The following is a 19,627-nucleotide window of genomic DNA, read 5'->3' on the forward strand; positions in this document are numbered from 1 at the left end:
TTCCGGTCAGGATTTCAGGTATCGTTTCATGGCTACAAGGATGTGATTAAACAACACATTATTTCGGGCTGACAAGTGGTGATGCAACACTGTATATAACAATCACTCCTAACTTCAGTGCTATAAATGTTCAAAAGCCTTCTATCCGTTGTGTACACCTGATGTGTTGCTGAGCAAGGAAATTACAGGTTCACCTAAGTCCAATGAGGCCCAACTCGGATATTGCCCAATACGCTGTGTCCTTACGCACTGGGATGAATTTACGCTAAATGGTTCAAAACATCTTTTACTTTGAGATCAAAAGGATACCTCATTTCGAACAGATGCTCTGTGAGCGTAACGATGTACACTCTTGAAACTCAGTGTTAGAAAGACTCAATGATCTTCTACTGCTATTGATATACTGTCCAATGACTGAAAAAAAGACATACTCGCCCAAGTTACATTCCCAGTTGAAACATTCAAATATGCCAATTGGAGTATGGTTGGATTTACATGTTTCGCGCAGCTGTTTCGAACCTCCATCTTTCCTAAAATGGAAAAGAAGACATTCCCGAATTCTATGCGGAACATAAGGCGGAGAGGAATGTGATTCAGAAAAAAAGAAATGTCTTCATCTTCGAATCCCGAAGGCTTCATTGATCTCCCTTTTATCTCGCTTTCATTCATCTTGCTTCCATTTCTTCCATTCTTTGTGACCATCCCACCCAAAATCACGGTCGAGACGCTCATTTCCAGTTCTAATCAAACAACCTGTGAAGTTTTCCAGGATTCTCCAAGACTCCCCAGGAGGTCATAGTCCCAGTTCAACCAATTTGACAACCCCAAATTCCAGGTCTTCAGGCTGCACCGCTGCACCGCTCTTCTATTTACTTTAAAACCCCCAACCTCACGAAATTCGAATCGCCAGTGTCGGAACTGTGGTTATTTTCTGAGCCCAACCATCAAATACACACATTCTCTAGAGGTATGGTCCCCTCTTCCTCACAATCTGTACAAGCTAACCAAGTAACTTGCTAGCTTACAACAAGAAGGCAGTTTCCCAGAGTATCCCCTCATCTTGAACAGACTGATCCACAGCAGCAATCACCTGCAATTATTTTGTTCTCCCAAACTGAGCACCATGCATTGCCCCATCGACGACGAGGGTCACTACATCAAGATTCATACAATCATCGCATCTGGTGAGGCAACAGTTGTTGTCCAACGGGGTGATGTGGCAATTAAAATGGCAATCGTGTATAAGAATTACACGTTGGAGAGAGTGGAAGACAACCGTGAAAGGATTCGGCGAGAGCAAGAGGTCTGGCGGCGCATTCAGCCCGACTTCGATCTCCCAGTGGAAGGCATCGTCCCTTGTCTCGACCTTCCTGGAGATACAATCGAGATGAGATACATGTCCGGAGGTACGCTTGCAAATCGACTGAAACACAGAGCACCACCCAGCATCGAGCTTCAGAAGCGCTGGTTTCGTCAGCTTGCTATCGGTCTGCACAATCTTCATCAACGTCGCGTCATTCACAGTGATCTTCTCAGCCGCAACATTCTACTAGATGACTCGTCCAATGTGGTAATTGCTGACCTCGGTGCCTCGAGTATCATGCCCATGGACACTGTCATGGCAGATGCAGTGGACGAATATAATTGCTCCATCTGGACTGATCTTTGCCAGCTGGGCCTCGTGTTCTATGAAATTGTCACTGGGAGACACACCGGTATCAGGCTTTACCATAGCGGTGGCACTGATGACTCGGTCGCCGTTTTCCCATCCCGGGATAAACTCCCTACGCTAGACAAGCGAATCTGGGCCCGGGATATTATCGAGACCTGCTGGAAGAAGGGTGGATATGGGGCTGTAGGAGCGGCGGGGATTCTGGCGAAGCTGGATAAAATGCAAGGTCCTCGCCGACGTTGAGATGGTCAATTCTGATTTTTTGTAAGAGTAAAGACCTTCAAATGCGAGTATCGACCTAATTTCACTGTCTTTTTCTAGCCAAGTATCCTTTCATTCGGTAGCACTCTACCTCAACTTTTGAAGTATACTATTATACACAGGGTTATCCCAATGCCTATACTATATCTATTCAATATCCAAGCTCTCTGCTTTTGCTTTATTTCCCACTATATGCTTTTATTATTCTCTCACTTTGCTATTATTTTATCACAACGTTGTGGTATATATTTCTCATCTGGTGATATAGTGCTATATACCAGACCTCTAAGGACTGCAACCTGCAGTGTCCAAAATAGTTAAAATAAGAGACTTGTAAAGGGCTAGCCATTGCATACCTGACTATATTTGCTTTTCGATATAATATATATATTTTTTAATTGATGTTGTAAATGAGACTATTGTATTGTCATTGGTATCTTTTAGTTGGGGCTAACTTCCATGCTCTCTCTGTCTCCCTCTCTCTCTCTCTCTGATGATTCTAATAAAATCCCTCACCCCCCTCTCCCCTTTCAAATATGAAACAATTATCTCTGAAAATATGCCAGAGCGACAGATCAAGAAACCTCGGTTATCCCTCAGTTGCATTGTCTGTCGACGACGAAAGGTTCGTTGCGGTCGCGAACAGCCAGAATGTGCCAACTGTGTACGCATGAAAGAGAATTGTGTTTATAGGGCAATGGTCCGTGATGAGTCTACTGGTCGTGTACGACCAGTATCACCCAAAGACTCTCGAGATCCTCGAGACTCCAGAGAGTCCAGAGACTCCAATGTTCGCCAAGACCTCCCTTGGCTCCAAGACGCGTATCCAAAACCGTCTAGACCTCCTTCTCACAGTCTTTCACCACAATACCCAATAGTACCTTCATGGGAAGAGGCTATACAACTGCCCAGTTATGAGGTTCCTGGTAGCTCGACAACTACTCGCGATCCCTCCCCTGTGCCAAGCTCCATCCCGACCCTCAACCCCCTCTGTCGCGATTATTTGAGTATACGACGAGGTGGCCGCGTGCGATATATTGGTCAAAATTTCTGGGGATTCGTTGCTGGAAAGGTGAGTCTAGAGGGAATGAAAAAAAAAAAGAGGAACTTCGATCTGCTACGAGATAGGTCGCCTAGCAGGACCATGACTGACTTCGGTTGAACTTGTAGGAGAGTCTGAGCGATGATTTCTTCGACGAAAACCGGCATGCTCACCCCGATCTTCCCCTTCCACATATCTCCTCGGTGGGCATGTTTAATCTCCTACGGTCGCTACCTACCAAGCCCGTGAGTGATGCCCTGTTAGAGACGTTCTTCCTGGCCGTGTGGCCCCTTGCTCCTCTCCTACACCCGCCTTCCCTACAGGCAGATTACGACGAGTTCTGGAATTGGTGTCGGAACAACAAGACTGCTTTCCCCTCGGATAAATTTCGCGATGATCCTACCTTTATATGCCTTCTTTTTGCAGTCCTGTACTGTGGCGCATCTGCTGCACCACCAGCCAGCTTTACCTACACGAGCCTTCGGGGTCTACAGAAGGAGACGACAGTGAGCCACCTCAAGTCGGCATATACGACGAGTCTTTCCCTATCTCAGCATCTCGAACATCCAACATTCAATACACTAGTTTCAACGCTGCTAACGGGGCCGTTCCTGGACCGACCATTCGAACCTATGCGTGGTCTGGTTAATGTGAGCACTACAGTGCGCATTGCCCAGACTATGGGTTTACATCGGGAGGGAACATGGTCTGCGCTGAGTCGCGTTGATAAAGAAATTCGACGTCGCGTCTGGTGGCATATTGTTTGGCTCGATGTGCAGTCGAGCATCTCCACGGGGCTGGCCCCATGTTGTGGGAACGAGGCCTTGGAGACTGTGAGCATGATTGACGCTCACCATGAAGAGCCCAGCGATATCCCTGCTGGAATTCCCCCCACCGACTCTGTGACTAATGGAAAATCGGTGGCCATGCTATACGCTATCGGACGCTTTCGAACTGCTCACTTGCAAGTGAAGATCATAGCGCAGCTACAGAGCGCGCAGGGTCCAACCCAGAATGGGTTTGGTGAACTTGTCACAGATGCCAAGGACCTTCTGCAGGCGATCGACTCAATTATTACACGCATTCCTATGCAGGGAATCCCTGAAAGGGGTTATATCCCATCCCGTCTGGCCAATGCATCACCATCCACGCATCCCTCGTTGTACAAGGATGATGCAAGGCAGCCAACCGTCTTTGCAGCATGGACGCGAATTATGCTAACGTTGCTAAAATCGGAAATAGCAGTTTTACTTCGGAAACCATTTCTGCCACCCCCCGACAGTACGAATGCGCAATCACGCAAGTCATGGACTAGGTATGAATCATTCCTTGCATCTCATTCCTATGCCGCAAAATCTAGCGCATCTGTATACTCTTCATCCAGTGAATCATGTTCAGCTCAAGTCATCCATCTACATTGATCCTTCATACTGTTATGATACACTTATTAACGCGCGATTGGAACGTCCAGCATGTCGCAGCTTTGCGTGAATTACTTACGTATCTACCTGCAGCTGTATCAAGCCCCTGCGTTCTCCCCGTACGCATGGTTCTTCTGCAGCTACTATGGCCCTCTCCAATGCGTATTCATCACCCTAGTATATCTCCATTCGTTCCAGGACTCTGAAGAAACCTTGCTGGCCCGATATTGCGTTGATGAGGTTATCCATCACTGTGTGGCCCAATATCAAGATCCAGATAGCTCCTCAACTAGGACCAACTCTGAAGATACCCAGTCCAATGGGAGCAGGACGCGGATGCCGTTGGTCATCCAGGTTCTCGTCGATCTTCACGAACGCCTCGACTCATCTCTCGGCGCTGAAGACCAGCTCCCACTGCCATTGGACGTGATCGAGGGCCAAGCCGGCTTTCCTACATCGCGCCTTTCTACCAAGGTATCCGAGTTACGCGCGACATCCAACCATTCCTCTTCTGATGCATCTTCTTCTACGACTCGCACCAACCGCAATTGTGAGACCCCATCTATGCCCACGGGACCTCCTCCAGTGGTTACTGGTGACAAACCAGGCCCGCCGCACAATGTCTTGGTGGCTGGAAGTGACTCTGGCTTAGATATGGACTTCCTTGCTACCATTTCGGACCTAGAGGCCTGGTCCTCTTCATTGATTCTGGAATCTGACAACTTCCTCGCACATCCTGATAATATAACGCCTGATCATGCTGTAATAACAGGGTTAGGCGCACACAGTACATCGTCTAGTGCCCGTGGCCTGCATGAAGGGCTCGATTTCCCAGCGTAATATCGCTATGATACCTGTTCTTTTGCTTTTCTCTTGCTTATAAGCAGAAACAAATGTATAAATTCTATGAGAAATGTTGATAGACCTGCTTCCACCACCAATTACATGATTTGATTCCAAAATGTTGGTGATTCCATCAGAGATGCAGACCTCACGCGAACCTGCAATAAACGATGCATCATTCTCCATTTAGGGACTGCGCTACTGCACCACGAGGCGCATTGCATACATACAAAGGAATTCAAGTATCCTAGCACAGCCATTCATTTTCCCGTGCAGTCTGAATTGGATTCAACCAATCGCATCCCTCGGGACACCATATAGCGTGCACACTGGCCTCCATGGTCCACACACAGCGTGCTAATGTCAGCTGAAGTACATCTGATATATCCCATCTTCGGCCGAATAATCTGTAGTCAGCCTTGCTTTAGCAGCCCTCAGATCTTCGCTCTCGACCTCGCAGCTTATGGCGTCGCATACTGACAAAGGATCTCGGACCTGGCGCGCGCGAACTCGCTGAGAATCGTCTCGGCCCTTGCAGCGGAGCGAGGGGAAACTTTGCACTTGTACGCTCGCGGACACACCAGGAACCCCTCGGTGTACCCTGTGATTGGGTCGGTATCTATGGCGACCGGCCTTTCTGACTCATCGAGCTCAGGATTGAACTGAAACCCCCAGAGGAGCTTCGCCGCTCCGATGAACATGCTACGCTCTGACAGATGGATCCCTGGACAGAGTCGTCGTCCAGCCCCATAGATGAAGTGGTCTCGCTGCATGTAGTCCGGGGAGGCGGCGTAGTCCGAGGCCAGATTAGTTCGCCCTTCGTATCGACTGGGGTCGAATCGGTCGGGATTCGGAAATACGTTTTCATCGTGATGAAGGCCCCACACGTTCAGAAATACAGTTGTTCCCTTCGGCAAGAGGTGCCCATTGATCCAATCGTCTTGGCTGAGCGCGTGCGGAAATGATAGTGGCGTCACTGGCCGCCAGCGCATCGTCTCTTTGACTATCATATTGATATATGGTAGACGGCTGAAATCCGCCCATGTCGGGGATCGGTCTTCACCACAGGCGGCATCGATCTCGGCGCGCGCCCGTTCCTGTACTTCCGGATGCTGCACCAGTGCCTGGATCATCACGAGGAGCATCGTGGATCCGGTATCGGATCCACCCTCCATCATCACGCCACCGAGGAAATCGACCTGGTTATCAGTGAGGTTTTCCTTTTCCTGTAGGTCGAGGACGTGGTCAATGAATATGCGAGCTCGGCTTTGAGAACCCTCCTCGGCCTGTCGTCGCGCTTCAATCGCCCGTCGCCGGAAGGACCCATATAACGCTTTCATGCCTGTGCCCACCTCTATCGACCGATCAATCCAGTTGCCCAGCCACTTTTGTGGTATCCATGTCAGCCACGGAAAGATATCGACTGGCGGTGTGGCGCCGGTTGCCATCATCTTGGACCATTTCTCCATTATCTCGTACAGTTCCTGCATATGTGGTGTATCCCATGACGGGGTACGGATCCCATACAGCAGACTCATAATTATGCTGTTAGTTGTGCGCTTTGTATGCAGCATGTGTTTCTCTGGATACAGGAGAAAGTCGCGCATCATCTGTGTATGCTCGGCTTCGAGCAGCTTGACGTGCTCTTTCTCGCACATGCCCGCCCTGAAGTGCTGGTGAACTGTCTTGCGGAATAGCCTCCAAGTCTCGTTATTGTCCATAACAAGAAGATGGTCGCCGCCAGTTATCAGGTTCTGTCCGACATAGGAGATCGGCCGTGAGCTGTATAGAGCGCTGCGTTTGTCGAGCAGTTCCTTGACCAGACTTCGATCCGTGATCACAGCGGCGGTGGCTGGGCCAATACGGAAGCTGTAGAGACCACCATAAATCTTGGCCCATTCAGTGAATCTGTTCATGTCAGTGGAGTGTACAGTTAAGTCACTAGATGAAGGGCGAACTTTTGATGCGCGCGCACTGGAGGGATCTGGTGGATGTTTCCAATAAAAGGGAGACCAGGTGGACCTACACATCATTAGCTTGACATTTCATCACTCGATCAAGATAGAAGGGTCAATGTGTCAGGTACCTGGGGGTAGTTTGCGCTGTATCCTCCAACTGTTCAAGACAGATCGAAGGACGAGCAACACCAGGCCCGCCACAGCCAGACTTGCTATATAAAAAAGCGCCATGAGGTTGTTTAACACCTCTAGATCTCATGAAGAGTTTCAATATGAAATGAAAGTGAGTATGCTATAAACAGATACTATGGTGGTGTATAGACTAGCAGGGGTACGACAATATATACTCCTAGGATACAATACGATCACCACAGCAATTCAAGTCGGCCGACTTAGTCTGACCGGATGTCCGGATGAGAGACTGTTTTGACCGAGATCACACAGTTCAAGTGAATTCTATATGTAGTTTCTAAAGGATATGGAGTCTACAAGGCTTGTCAGATTTTGATACTCGCACCGACTCACATCCTTTGTATGTGATCATCGAACAATGATGCATTCTCCCCCATATACATGGGAATACTTCTATCTGTAACACATATTCATCACAATATCTCCTTGTTATCCTCCTCAATCTTAAAACGTGGAAATAACTCTACCGCCGCACCTCGGGCAATCTCCTTCTCACCTCCATGTGCAAAGAAATCCTCCATCATCTCAACATACTTGTTGATAGTGTCGACTGGAGCATAGGGAAAGTCACTGCCATATAGCACATGACCTGTTTTTGCAAAACCATTCTTGCCCACCAGTAACCCCAAATTCCCCTGGTTCCCAGATAGCGCGAGATCAAAGTAGAACCCCCTAGCCTGCTCCAGAAATCTCTCCGGAGTGATACCAGTCAAACCTGCATCATAAAGGAGATTTGCTGCACGAGTAGCGAGAATAGGCAGTGTACCACCTCCGTGGGACAGAATGATCTTCACATCGGGGTTCTTCGAGATCGTCCCTGATGTGATCAGATCGACCGCTGCTCGACATGTCTCGTGCGGATAATCAATGATTGGTTGTGGTAAATTTGGATTGACCATCTCGGGCTGGTTCTGGGCATCCGAGGCGGTGTTCGTCGGATGGATGAAGACTACTGCCTTGCGGCGGTTCAGCTCTTCCCATAGCGGCGCAAATGCGATATGACCGAGGTATCCAGTTCCACTGTACCGAGTATACAGGGTGATACCATCAGCCTGGAGGACGTCCAAAGCATAGGTGAGTTCCTCGATGGCTGAAGTGATGCTTTCAGGTGTTAGATGTGGGAGGCTGGCGAAGAAGCCGAACCGAGTGGGATATTCCTGGTGAAGTTGGAAGCCATAGAGGTTTATTTGCCGGGCGAGAGTAGCCGACTCTACCGGAGAGTTGGATATGATAGAAGTACCTGGTGCGGTCAAGGAGAGAATGGCCGTGCGGGTGGTGTGGGACTTCATGAGGAATAAGGTCGATTCCGGTGTCCATTTGGGAAGATGCCAGCCGGAGGGGTCACCAGGGGTTGAATTGAAGGCTATGGCTTGGTTAGTGATGTTACTAGAGAGAAGTTGCGACTCAGAGAGAAGATACCATTCACATAGGCAGGGGGGATGAAGTGATGGTGCACATCGATGCGGTTCATGGTGATAAGCAGCTTTACTGTATATCTAGACGAGTGGGGATGGCGTATAAGATATATATTGATCATCACTTCGTACTGCCATAAACCAATGATGCGTCCCACGGCCGAGTAAGAACAAGACCTATCATGCTCGGCCGGAGAAGATACAGATAGAGCAAGGTATGGTGGATTGGGGTTGAATACTGGCCTGGCCAGTGTGGATGTCACTCCCACTTCACACTCTATAGGATACATCCCTCGTCTCGTACTCCATATTTTAGCGCAGCTCTAATTTCATATGTACTATGTCTTTCCCAAGGAAAGATCAAATACGCGCACGACAAACAGCTCCAGCAAAGACACCCCCGTCAAATACAATCCCAGCTTAATGTTCGACTTAAAAATGCGGCCTCCTGAGTGTCGATCCTTGAGATCCAATGACAAAATATGCCACGGCATACTCACCATCCATACACCGAGCCCTAGCACCCAAAAGATGAGTGACATTTCCGCGCGCAGCGCGGTGACAGCAAACAGCAATACCTGCAGAGCCCCTAGCACTGCAAGCAGGACCTGGACATTCTTTCCCATCAGCACGGCAAGTGACTTTACGCCAATCTTCTCGTCATCCGGACGATCCTGTGTCGCATAGAAAATATCAAAGTAGACAACCCATGCCGCCGTAGCAAAGAATAGAGGAAGTGCCTGATCCAAATTGTTTAGATCTCCAGTAATTCCCACCCATCCAGGGAACACGGCGCCCCCAATTATTGCACCCAGGACAACTTGCGGGAATGGCATGATGCGCTTCATGAACGGATAGATGGTGCTCAAAACCCATACGGGGATGAAGCCCACTGTAACGGCTGGACCCAATGTGCCCCAAGTAATGGAAAGTGTGATAGGCAACCAACAGATAAAAGCCACAATGGCCTCAGACGTACTGATCATCCCAGCTGGTAGAGGGCGAACCTTGCATCGCTCGACGTGTTTGTCGAGCTTTTGGTCACAAATATCGCTAATACATTCGTCAGTAAGAGGTAGACACGATATGATTAACTAACTTACTTGAATGTACAAAATGTACAATGTGTAGCTGTTACGCTGGCCCAGATGCCGAAGAGTAAACGGAGAAATGGCGCGAGTTCCAGCGATACATCTCGCATGCCCGCAGCCACACATGCCCCCCAGATGGCGGGATACCAACATAACCAGGCTTCACGGGTATGTAACCGGGCTAATTCCCATATACCGCGAGACACATTGCGGGAGGACCTTTGGGTAGTAGAGATAGCCATACTAATGATGCTATTCGGACGACTGCCTCAAGCAGTTGCGTATAATGAAAGATCCTTATAAAAGACAAATTAAGATAAGGAAAAGAAAAAGTTCATATTCCTGGTCATCCAAAAACCATTTCGAATCACTCCCTCTCTGTATGACCTGTCCTCGGGGTCGGTCTAGTTGTTAGGCCGAGTCGCGTCAGGCATCAAATTAGGGCTGACAAAATTTCATCTCGGCCGACGAGCCGACCACTCCAATTTACACCATCTCGCTAGAATCGCACCGGCCGATAGTGGTATAGTGAATCATATGAGATACTGAGATGAGCTCCTATTGGAGTTAGAGGAAGTATAGACAGAGCGAGGTCGTAGAATCTTCATATTAATACATAGAGAGGAAGATTTATTGGTTTGAAATGACCACGAGGGAGATTAAATCTTCACATCACCTTATTTAATCCATTGTCATAGAGTCTACATTACACAGCATAATGATTGCTTCAACCAGCAGCACAGATGCCCTTACCCCCACCGGGGATTCCAATAGTAAAGGCACAACGACTCCCGCAACCAGCACCGAAGACACTGAGATGCAAGGTGATCTCAACCACAATGATACCCATGATGACATTGCCATAATAGGGATGGCATGTCGCGTCCCAGGAGATGTGAAGTCCCCGTCCGCACTGTGGCAGTTCCTCCTCCAGAAAGGTGATGCTTCAGGCGACATGCCCTCCTGGCGTTGGGATCCCTATCGACAGCGCCATCCTCGCAATGCGGCCGCACTGGCAAAAACAACGGCCAAGGGTTACTTCGTCAACGATATCGATCACTTCGATGCCGCCTTCTTTGCCATCTCCCCTCGCGAGGCGGAGCAGATGGATCCCCAGCAGCGCATTGCGCTCGAGGTTGCCTGGGAGGCGTTGGAGAATGCAGGCATCTCTCCTTCCCGTCTTGCGGGCTCAAACACTTCAGTATACATGGGTGTCAACTCCGATGACTATGGCAAGCTGGTCTTGGAAGACCTCACCGGTGTCGGTGCACATATGGGCGTTGGCACGGCCTACTGCGGAATCCCTAGCCGCATATCATATCTGCTAGATTTGATGGGTCCTAGCGTTGCACTGGATGCAGCCTGTGCATCATCCCTGGTGGCGGTACACCATGCCCGACAGGCTATCCGTGCTGGTGAGACCGATCTTGCCATCGCAGGTGGTGTCAACGCGCTCTTGGGACCCGGGTTGACCAGGGTGCTGGATGAAGCGGGAGCTATCTCCGCGGATGGAAAGTGTCGTTCTTTCGATGACTCTGCTAACGGGTATGGCCGAGGCGAAGGAGCGGGTGTGGTTATCCTAAAGCGTCTGGAAAAAGCTCTAACAGACGGTGACCGAGTTCTAGCTGTGCTCAAGGGCAGTGCAGTGGCCTCAGATGGCAAGACGCTAGGAATTATGGCCCCCAATGCGCAGGCACAGATTCTCGTTGCCCAAAAGGCACTCAAAGAGGCGAGGATAACACCTGACTCTATCAGCTATATTGAGGCACATGCCACTTCCACCTCATTGGGAGATCCCACAGAGACGAGTGCCCTAGCTGGAGTATATGGTGCTGGATCTGGACGGCATTCATGCAATCCGTGCTATATCGGTTCCATCAAGCCCAATATCGGTCATTTAGAGGCCGGTGCCGGTGTCATGGGTCTCATCAAGGCGGTTCTTGTGCTTCGCCATGGCCAGGTCCCCCCGCAGGCCAATCTGCAGACGCTGAATAGCAAAATCGCATGGAAGAAGAGCTTACTATGCCCGGCCCGCGAGCTGGTGACATTGCCTCATGGTACCCCATCGCGACCATTGCGGGCCGCTGTAGCATCATACGGATATAGTGGCACAGTATCTCATGCAATTATCGAGGCCTTCGCAGGAGGATTCTTGTGCACCGATCGACTGGCCCAGCCTCCAGACAGTGATGGTGCACCAGTCCTCCTTCTCTTGTCCCTGCCTCAAGCGAACCGAATATCAACAACAGCTGATGCCCTAAGCCAATGGCTGCGACACACTGATGGGGCGATATCCCTCGCAACGGTCGCCTCGACACTGTCACAGCGCCGCGCGCATCATCGCTTCCGCCACGCCATTGTTGCTGATTCCGTCGCAAACGCCATCGCTACTCTCGATGATCTGTCCAAGAATGTGCCAAATCGCTGGGCAATCAACAACCGAATTGGAACCGAGGCAGCAAAAGGCCCGGTGTGGGTATTCTCAGGCCATGGTGCGCAGTGGCCCGACATGGGTCGCGAATTATTTCACTCTAGCCCGGTGTTCGGGGAAGTGGTGCGCAACCTGGAGCCAATTATTCAAGCAGAGCTAGGTTTCTCTGCAATTGAATCCCTGCAAGCTGGCTGTCTAAATCGCACTGATGTTGTTCAGGCAATGACATTTCTCATGCATCTGGGCATCGCCGCCGTGCTCGAGGCGGAGTCTGGTCCTCCTACTGCTGTCGTGGGCCATTCCCTGGGCGAGGCTGCAGCGGCAGTCGTTTCTGGGGCTCTAACTTGGCATGAAGGAGCCCTAGTAGTCTGTCGACGAGCGCGTCTTTACCGTGAGTTCATCGGTGAAGGTGCGATGGCGCTGGTTCGGCTGCCGGCGTCTGAGGCCCGTGCGCGTATTGCCACGCACCTCGGCGCGTCGGTCGCAATCGAGGCATCACCAACCGTGTGCGTGATATCCGGTACTATTGACGCCGTTCAGAAGATCTCTCAAACATGGCGTAAAGAAGGTATCGAGGTGCGTCCCGTCGCCACGGATGTGCCCTTCCATACACCACTCCTGGAGAAGCTAGCAGGTCCCCTCCGAGACGCGCTGAAAGGCGAGCTTCACCCTCAAGTACCGCGTCGGACGCTCTATTCAACTTCGCTGTTGGATCCACGTTTAGAAGTACCACGCGATGTCGAATACTGGGTGATGAATATGATCCAACCGGTCCGACTGCAGTCGACAGTGGCCGCACTCGTGGACGACGGATTCCGCGCATTTGTGGAGCTGGCGAGTCATCCCATAATAACACACTCGATAGTCGAGACTGTCAGCGAGCGGACAACCGATCGGTTTATGGTGACACCCACAATGGTGCGTAAGCAGCCGGTACTCAAGAGCATCTTGGCTGCCGTGGGCCGTCTGCACTGCTTCGGCTGCACTGTGAAATACACAGATCTCGACCCGGCTGCGCCATGGAGTTCATCTGTGCCCGGTACAATTTGGAATCACCAGCCGTTCTACCGCGCTGTGAGCACAATGACGGCTGCACAGTTGGCGCCAACACACAAATCTGCCGCAAATGACCTGCTAGGTACTCGTACCGCGCTGTGGGGAACGGACGAGGTGCTTTATCAAACCCGCCTCGAGGAAGACAATCGACCTTTTCCCGGCCGTCACCCACTGCATGGATCAGAGATAGTACCTGCCGCTGTGCTATTGCATACATTTTTGCGCGCACTCTCTCCTAGTAGCGTGGAGAATGTGTCGCTGCTGGTGCCTGTAGTGGTGTCTCCGGCCCGTGAGATCCAGATCCGGCATAACACGCGTGAGATCGCTATCACATCTCGTCTGGAGGAGTCTACGAGCAACGAAGACGGCTCGTGGCTTGTCAATACCATCGCGACTAGGGGCGCTGCTGATGTAGCAACCTCCATCAGCCATATCAACATAGCTGAAATCAGGAAAAGACTGCCACAGAAGCTGTCGGACAACTTCTCAATGGATTACCTCACCTCTGTAGGCGTGTCTGCCATGGGATTTCCATGGCGGGTAACTCAGCATGTGGCCAGTGACGACGAGATGCTGGCCATGGTAAACGCCAATCCGGACAACCTACCTGGCATGGACGATTTTTTGGTGTCCGTCATGGATGCATCAACATCCATCGCATCAACCCTCTGGCATTGTATGCCCCGCCTCCGTATGCCCACAGCTGTCCGTCGCATCGTAGCCGTTGATGTAGCCACCCCACAAGTCGTGTACATCCACTGCAGCAAGGCAAAATCGTCCGTCGACGCAGCTGATGTGATAATCAGTAGTGAGGATGGTACCGTTCTGATGGAGATCCAGGGAATGGCCTTCGCCGGTGTCGAGGGCGACTCGTTGTCACGAAAAAATACCTCTGGCCTCGTGCACCAAATCAGCTGGCCACCGGCCGCTCTGGTTGAGGAGCCGTTAGAATTTTCCCACGTCGCCTTTCTCGCACCAGATGCCGCGACGACTTACGTGGAAACCTACCAAATGCAGCTTGAGAGCAGAGGTATCTCCACGTCTATCCATGAGCATGCCTCAGACTTGCCCTTGACAGCTCATTCGTCTATGGCGGTTGTCTATCTCCCTCAAGTCACTGATCAAATTTTCGAGACCGCCACCAGCGCCTGCAGTCACCTCGTATCGGCAGCCCAGTTTATTTTATCCTTCTCGAAAAAACCCACCGTCCGCCTCTTCACTCTCACCTCCGAAACCAATCTAGGCCACAGCGCCCTCACAGGCCTCGGCCGGATTCTGCACACCGAACACCCCGAGATCTGGGGTAGTCTCATCGATCTTGAAGATCCCTCGGTCTTCCCGCTTATGGCAATGCGCTATGTGCGTAATACTGACATTATCAAGATCCAGGATGGGGTCCCGCGCACTGCATGCCTCCGTCCGCTCCGCTCCGCCCCGCTCCACCCCGCTGCTCTCACTTTCTCCTTGGCATCCACGTATCTAATCACCGGTGGACTGGGCTGTCTCGGTCTCTCCGTAGCCGAGTGGATGGTCACTCAAGGCGCGAAACGCATTCTGCTACTCTCTCGTCGCTCACTACCCCCGAGGTCCACCTGGACCACCTCGCATAAACCCGAGACCTCGTCTATCATTCAAAGTATCCTCTCACTTGAACGCCTTGGTGCCACTATCCACACCCTGGCCATCGATATTTCCCATCCATCCGCTGTGGTGAGTCTTCGCTCGGCGCTCACCACACTCAACCTCCCGCCCGTTGCTGGCGTAGTTCACGCCGCTGGCATAATCCACGACCAGCTCATCGGGCAAATTACTCCAGATGTGTTTGATGCCGTCCTTGCACCGAAGATCGCAGGCGCCTTGGTGTTGGACACCGTCTTCCCTCCCAATTCCCCTGAGCTGGACTTCTTCATCCTCTTCTCTTCTTGCGGTCAACTCTTGGGATTCCCGGGTCAGGCGTCATACGCGAGTGGAAATTCGTTTTTGGACGCCTTGGCGCGGTCACGCAGAAAGGAGGGTGATAATTCCATCTCTCTTCTTTGGACGTCTTGGCGGGGCATGGGTATGGGAGCTAGTTCTAATGGAGCCTTAGAGGCGGAACTCTATGCTCGTGGAATTACAGATGTGACTCCTGACGAGGCGTTCCGGGCTTGGAGTGCTATCTCTGCAGTTGAGGGTGCCGATCATGGAGTTGTGCTTCGTGCTCGGCCGCTTGAATCTCGGGAACCGCTGCCACATGCGATTCTGAGAGATATTGTCACGAGGAAAGAGAGAATTGGGGATGACGAGAGTGGGGAAAAGGAAAAACAAAGGAACAAATTGACTGGCAAAGGATTGGCGGAACATTTGCGTGTCGTTGTGAAAAAGTGTGTGTCGACGACATTATCGATCCCTGAAGATGAAGTAGACGAGACAGTGGCGTTGCCAGAGATGGGCATGGACTCTGTCATGACAGTGAACTTCCGCATGAGCCTGCAGCAGACGCTGATGGTGGGTGTTGGGCCAACGTTGGTATGGAAGTACCCTACGATACATCATCTGGTTGAATATTTCTGTCGGGTATTGGAAGAATAGTTTTAGCTATCGTTCCATTGGAGACTTGTATATAGTTCTATTTTACTTCTTCTTCTAATCTTGCAACTCGGAATATAAATCATATCACTAACTATAAAGACAGATGGTCTAATAAAGGCATATCAATCTATAATTTGTAGGACATAACATCGCCAACTATAGAATCAACCACGTAGAGACATCTCCATCTATACCTAATCTTCTCTCCGTTTCGTCAATGCTAGGAACTCTCCGTGAAACTGGGGAACAACCATATCATCCCACTTCATATCCTCCACGGTCGTTCCTACTAGGTCCAAATCGAATCGTCGCACAATATATGCAATGGCCATATACATCTCCATATACGCCATACTAAACAACAAATTCGTTAGTCACATTTATTTCATGAACCAAGGGGGGCACATACTTGATCCCCAGACAAGACCGACTCCCTCGTGAAAACGGTACTAGAAATTTAGCTCTCCCTGCTGTCACCTCGGACCCCTGGAGCCATCGCTCTGGATCAAACACACGAGGATTCTCGAAAAGCGTCTCATTGTAGTGAATATGGTAAATGGCCATGCCTACCCGGGTTCCTGCAGGGATAAACCGGCCGTCTGGAAGACGGACACCACCTGGCGGAACAAGACGGGGAGTGCGAGAGGCTGCGGGAGAGGAATATCTGAGGCCCTCTTTTATTACTGCAGTCTGTTTTGTGCCATATAAGCGTTAGTTCAATTGTTTTTAGGAGTAAGAATAGGATACAAAGTACGGACCAGATATGGTAGCGCTTCAAGCTGAATATACGAGACATGAGAATTGGACGTCGGCATGACAGTTTTCAGTTCCGCTAGAAGTCGGTCATGGATTTCACGGTCATTGAAGATATTGAAAAGAGTGACTGTGTTGGCAATTCCGGTGGTATCGTCCCCAGCGGAGATCACGGTAAGAAGCTCATCACGGAGACCCTGTTTGTCCGGTACTGCATAACCCTTCTCAGGAAGCGGAATGAGCAGCCTCTCCATGAGAGTCGGGAAGGCAGGGGTTTTGCCCGCTGCTGCGGCGGCGATATATTCATCAATGCGACGAGCAGCGAACTGGTAGAATTAATTAGTATAGATGAGGTTGCTGACGGAACGTATAAGTCGAGCTCACCTGTTCCAACTCATGGCCCATTTCAACAGAATGTGAAATTCGTTTTGCAATCCACAGCGGTAGAGAGTTGAGAAGTCGCACAAAGGGAAAAGCTTTAATGACATGTAAACTGGGTAGGTATTGTTGAAAGACGCGCACAGGGAGTGACTTGAACTCCGGATGAGAGAGAGCATTCAGAGATTGACCGAAGGCAAATTGTGACACCATATCTGAACCATTATATTAGAGTCCCAACGTGATGAATGGGTAGTGTGAAGAAAAGATCCATACCCATCGCCAGAGACTTCAAAGCCCATTCCATTGAGACAGGCTTACCCTGAGCAAAATGCTCATCAAATCGCTTTGAGCAGTAGTCAACATGCTCCATCAGCATTGGCTCCAAACTGAGTATATTCTTTTTGGAGAATAACGGCTCTAGTGGTGCCTTTCGCTGCTTGTGCCGCACCGGGTCACTCTCGGCTAGAGTGCTCGACGGCGCCCCTAGGACCTTGTGCATCGATGGGTCTTTGTAGTATCGACTACCTGGTCGATATAGTTCATGGTAGAAAGCTGGATCATAGATATGCACCTCATTAGGACCCATGCGCAGTGCAGGTCCTAGACGCTTATGCATTTCTTCAAGCTTGAACAGCGTCTGGCCTTTATGGCCTGGTCTGAGACCGATATTCCAATAGGCCTCCCAGCTACAGTATATGGTTAGCAAAACTAGGCTGGGATAAAAGATCATGTACTCACTATTCCCCCAAAGCTGCCCATGGTGAACCGGGAAAAATGGCCAGTGGACTGAAGAAGATCAGATAGACAGCACGAATGGCATGGTAAACAGCAAATGTGCCCGCCGCAATGAGCCAGAGGCTCACAGGAAGCACCGAAACCAAAGCCATGTGTTTGTAATCAGAGATAATACCCAACTCATTCCCATTTCTGTATGTGTCCAGTTGTATTTAACTGCGTTCTTCATCTCCCGATCGGCCGAATGCTGCCCAGCACCGATGACCGAAAGCGCCGAGCCCTAAAACACCACATACGACCAGGCCCAGTTAGAAGATCTCCAACTTTTTCTAAAATTTCTCTCATGGCAAATATTAATTCTTCCTCTTGGATAACAATGGGCTTGGAAACAAAGCCATTCTCCCTCGACAGCGGACACTATACAGTACTGGCCTTCCTCCTTGCCATCTGTGTCCCACAGTACCCCCATAGAACTGCATTTCGCTATGGACTATTTCTTCTCCAAATTACCTGCGCAGTACAAGCATTCTTTGCTCCGCCACCTCCAATACTAGACCGGGCCATCCTCTACTCATCGGGTGTGCTGATGGGCAACATGCTAGCACGCTACTTTGACCGACTATACACAACCGTCCCAGAGAAGACATTTCACCGCATCATCGACCAAACCCCCGAAGATGCAGTTAGTCTTCCAGCGTCTGAGCGCCTTTTCTGGGCCCTAGAACTTTTCAGCGTCACCCGTGGGATCGGCTGGAACTGGCGCGTCGGCGGGATTCCTAAGTCCCCAGCATCAACAACCAGATTCCAATTCGTGGGAGCCCAATTTATCACATGGATTGCAATGTATGCAGGTCTACATCTCGTCAATGTAACCTCTCAGTTTGTCTTGTCAAACCAAAATGCCATCCCCTCACTCGTGGACAATTTGCAAATCTATGCCTTGATAGTAGGTGGATGCGCCATGACAATATACAGCCATTTCGGCATTCTCATGCTCCCGTTATCAATTCTCTGTGTCGGCCTCCAAATCGGCCCTCGCTCATGGCAGGATGCTGCATCCTGGCCACCGAATTTCGCTAGCGTGAGTGAAGCATACAGCATTCGCCGCTTCTGGGGATATACCTGGCATCAGCAGTTGCGAAGACAAGCTGGGGCGCCCGGTGAATATCTCATTAGCTTGCTGCCAAACAGTGTGAGGACATCTAAACGGACGTCTGTTCGGCTAGGGAGACGGTACTCACTCCTCTTGATGAGCTTCTTCGTTTCGGGATTGGTTCATGCGTGCGGATCATACCAAGTGACACGAGCACTTGGCCTACCTTTATCGGATGGTGGTGAAGTAAAGTATTTTGTGTTACAGGGGGTGGCTATTATAGCCGAGGATTTTGGGTGTTGGGTTTTTGGTGTTGATGATCGGGCAACAAAGCCTGGGGGGATGCGGCTATGGGTAGGATATGCGACCACACTGTCTTGGTACGTCTGGAGTCGGGTACAGCTGAAGGGCATACCTGTGGCGCTGGGAATGGGGATTCATCATGAGAGGGGAGACTTGTTGGCTGCGTTGGAGCACGTTCGACAATCTGCTGCAGCAGTGCCAGGGAATTTCGTGGCAAGGGCGTGGGAGCTGATTCAGTGATTATTAGTATGAAGTTGGCACGAAAAATACGGTGACATTAGAGAGAGATATATATAACGTTGAAATAGTTAAGATGGATTTGTGCTAAATACTGAAGTATTAAGGGCTTCCACTTGAATGAGGTAGATATTGACCAAGACCCTCTCAGGAACATAAAGAACACCCCCCA

General features: G+C 50.3%; 7 protein-coding genes across 7 annotated transcripts; 4 read left to right on the forward strand and 3 right to left on the reverse strand.

Moving 5' to 3' along the window:
- Positions 1 to 1,123: 1,123 nt before the first annotated feature.
- Positions 1,124 to 1,915, forward strand: PGRI_091110 (uncharacterized protein; the record flags this gene model as incomplete). The annotated part of the gene is made up of 1 exon (XM_040796824.1): positions 1,124 to 1,915. One exon carries the CDS (start codon positions 1,124 to 1,126, stop codon positions 1,913 to 1,915), a length of 792 nt encoding a protein of 263 aa, XP_040650254.1.
- A 554-nt stretch (positions 1,916 to 2,469) lies between these two features.
- Positions 2,470 to 5,236, forward strand: PGRI_091120 (fungal specific transcription factor domain-containing protein; the record flags this gene model as incomplete). The annotated part of the gene is made up of 4 exons (XM_040796825.1): positions 2,470 to 2,558; positions 2,627 to 3,005; positions 3,104 to 4,290; positions 4,447 to 5,236. The coding sequence occupies 4 exons, from the start codon at positions 2,470 to 2,472 to the stop codon at positions 5,234 to 5,236; spliced, it is 2,445 nt and encodes an 814-aa protein (XP_040650255.1).
- Positions 5,237 to 5,700: 464 nt separating this feature from the next.
- On the reverse strand, positions 5,701 to 7,155 carry PGRI_091130 (cytochrome P450; the record flags this gene model as incomplete). The annotated part of the gene is made up of 1 exon (XM_040796826.1): positions 5,701 to 7,155. One exon carries the CDS (start codon positions 7,153 to 7,155, stop codon positions 5,701 to 5,703), a length of 1,455 nt encoding a protein of 484 aa, XP_040650256.1.
- Positions 7,156 to 7,802: 647 nt separating this feature from the next.
- PGRI_091140 (Amidohydrolase 2) lies at positions 7,803 to 10,137 on the reverse strand (the record flags this gene model as incomplete). The annotated part of the gene is made up of 4 exons (XM_040796827.1): positions 7,803 to 8,752; positions 8,809 to 8,877; positions 9,301 to 9,857; positions 9,908 to 10,137. The coding sequence occupies 4 exons, from the start codon at positions 10,135 to 10,137 to the stop codon at positions 7,803 to 7,805; spliced, it is 1,806 nt and encodes a 601-aa protein (XP_040650257.1).
- A 476-nt stretch (positions 10,138 to 10,613) lies between these two features.
- PGRI_091150 (type I polyketide synthase) lies at positions 10,614 to 15,953 on the forward strand (the record flags this gene model as incomplete). The annotated part of the gene is made up of 1 exon (XM_040796828.1): positions 10,614 to 15,953. One exon carries the CDS (start codon positions 10,614 to 10,616, stop codon positions 15,951 to 15,953), a length of 5,340 nt encoding a protein of 1,779 aa, XP_040650258.1.
- Positions 15,954 to 16,147: 194 nt separating this feature from the next.
- Positions 16,148 to 17,974, reverse strand: PGRI_091160 (cytochrome P450; the record flags this gene model as incomplete). Its single annotated transcript, XM_040796829.1, has 6 exons — positions 16,148 to 16,307; positions 16,363 to 16,643; positions 16,712 to 17,032; positions 17,091 to 17,299; positions 17,361 to 17,773; positions 17,826 to 17,974. 6 exons carry the CDS (start codon positions 17,972 to 17,974, stop codon positions 16,148 to 16,150), a joined length of 1,533 nt encoding a protein of 510 aa, XP_040650259.1.
- A 224-nt stretch (positions 17,975 to 18,198) lies between these two features.
- On the forward strand, positions 18,199 to 19,458 carry PGRI_091170 (wax synthase family protein; the record flags this gene model as incomplete). The annotated part of the gene is made up of 1 exon (XM_040796830.1): positions 18,199 to 19,458. The coding sequence occupies one exon, from the start codon at positions 18,199 to 18,201 to the stop codon at positions 19,456 to 19,458; it is 1,260 nt and encodes a 419-aa protein (XP_040650260.1).
- Between the last annotated feature and the right edge of the window lie 169 nt (positions 19,459 to 19,627).

This window comes from Penicillium griseofulvum (genome assembly GCF_001561935.1).
Source record: "Penicillium griseofulvum strain PG3 chromosome Unknown contig_12, whole genome shotgun sequence".
In the NCBI taxonomy this organism is placed as follows: domain Eukaryota; kingdom Fungi; phylum Ascomycota; class Eurotiomycetes; order Eurotiales; family Aspergillaceae; genus Penicillium; species Penicillium griseofulvum.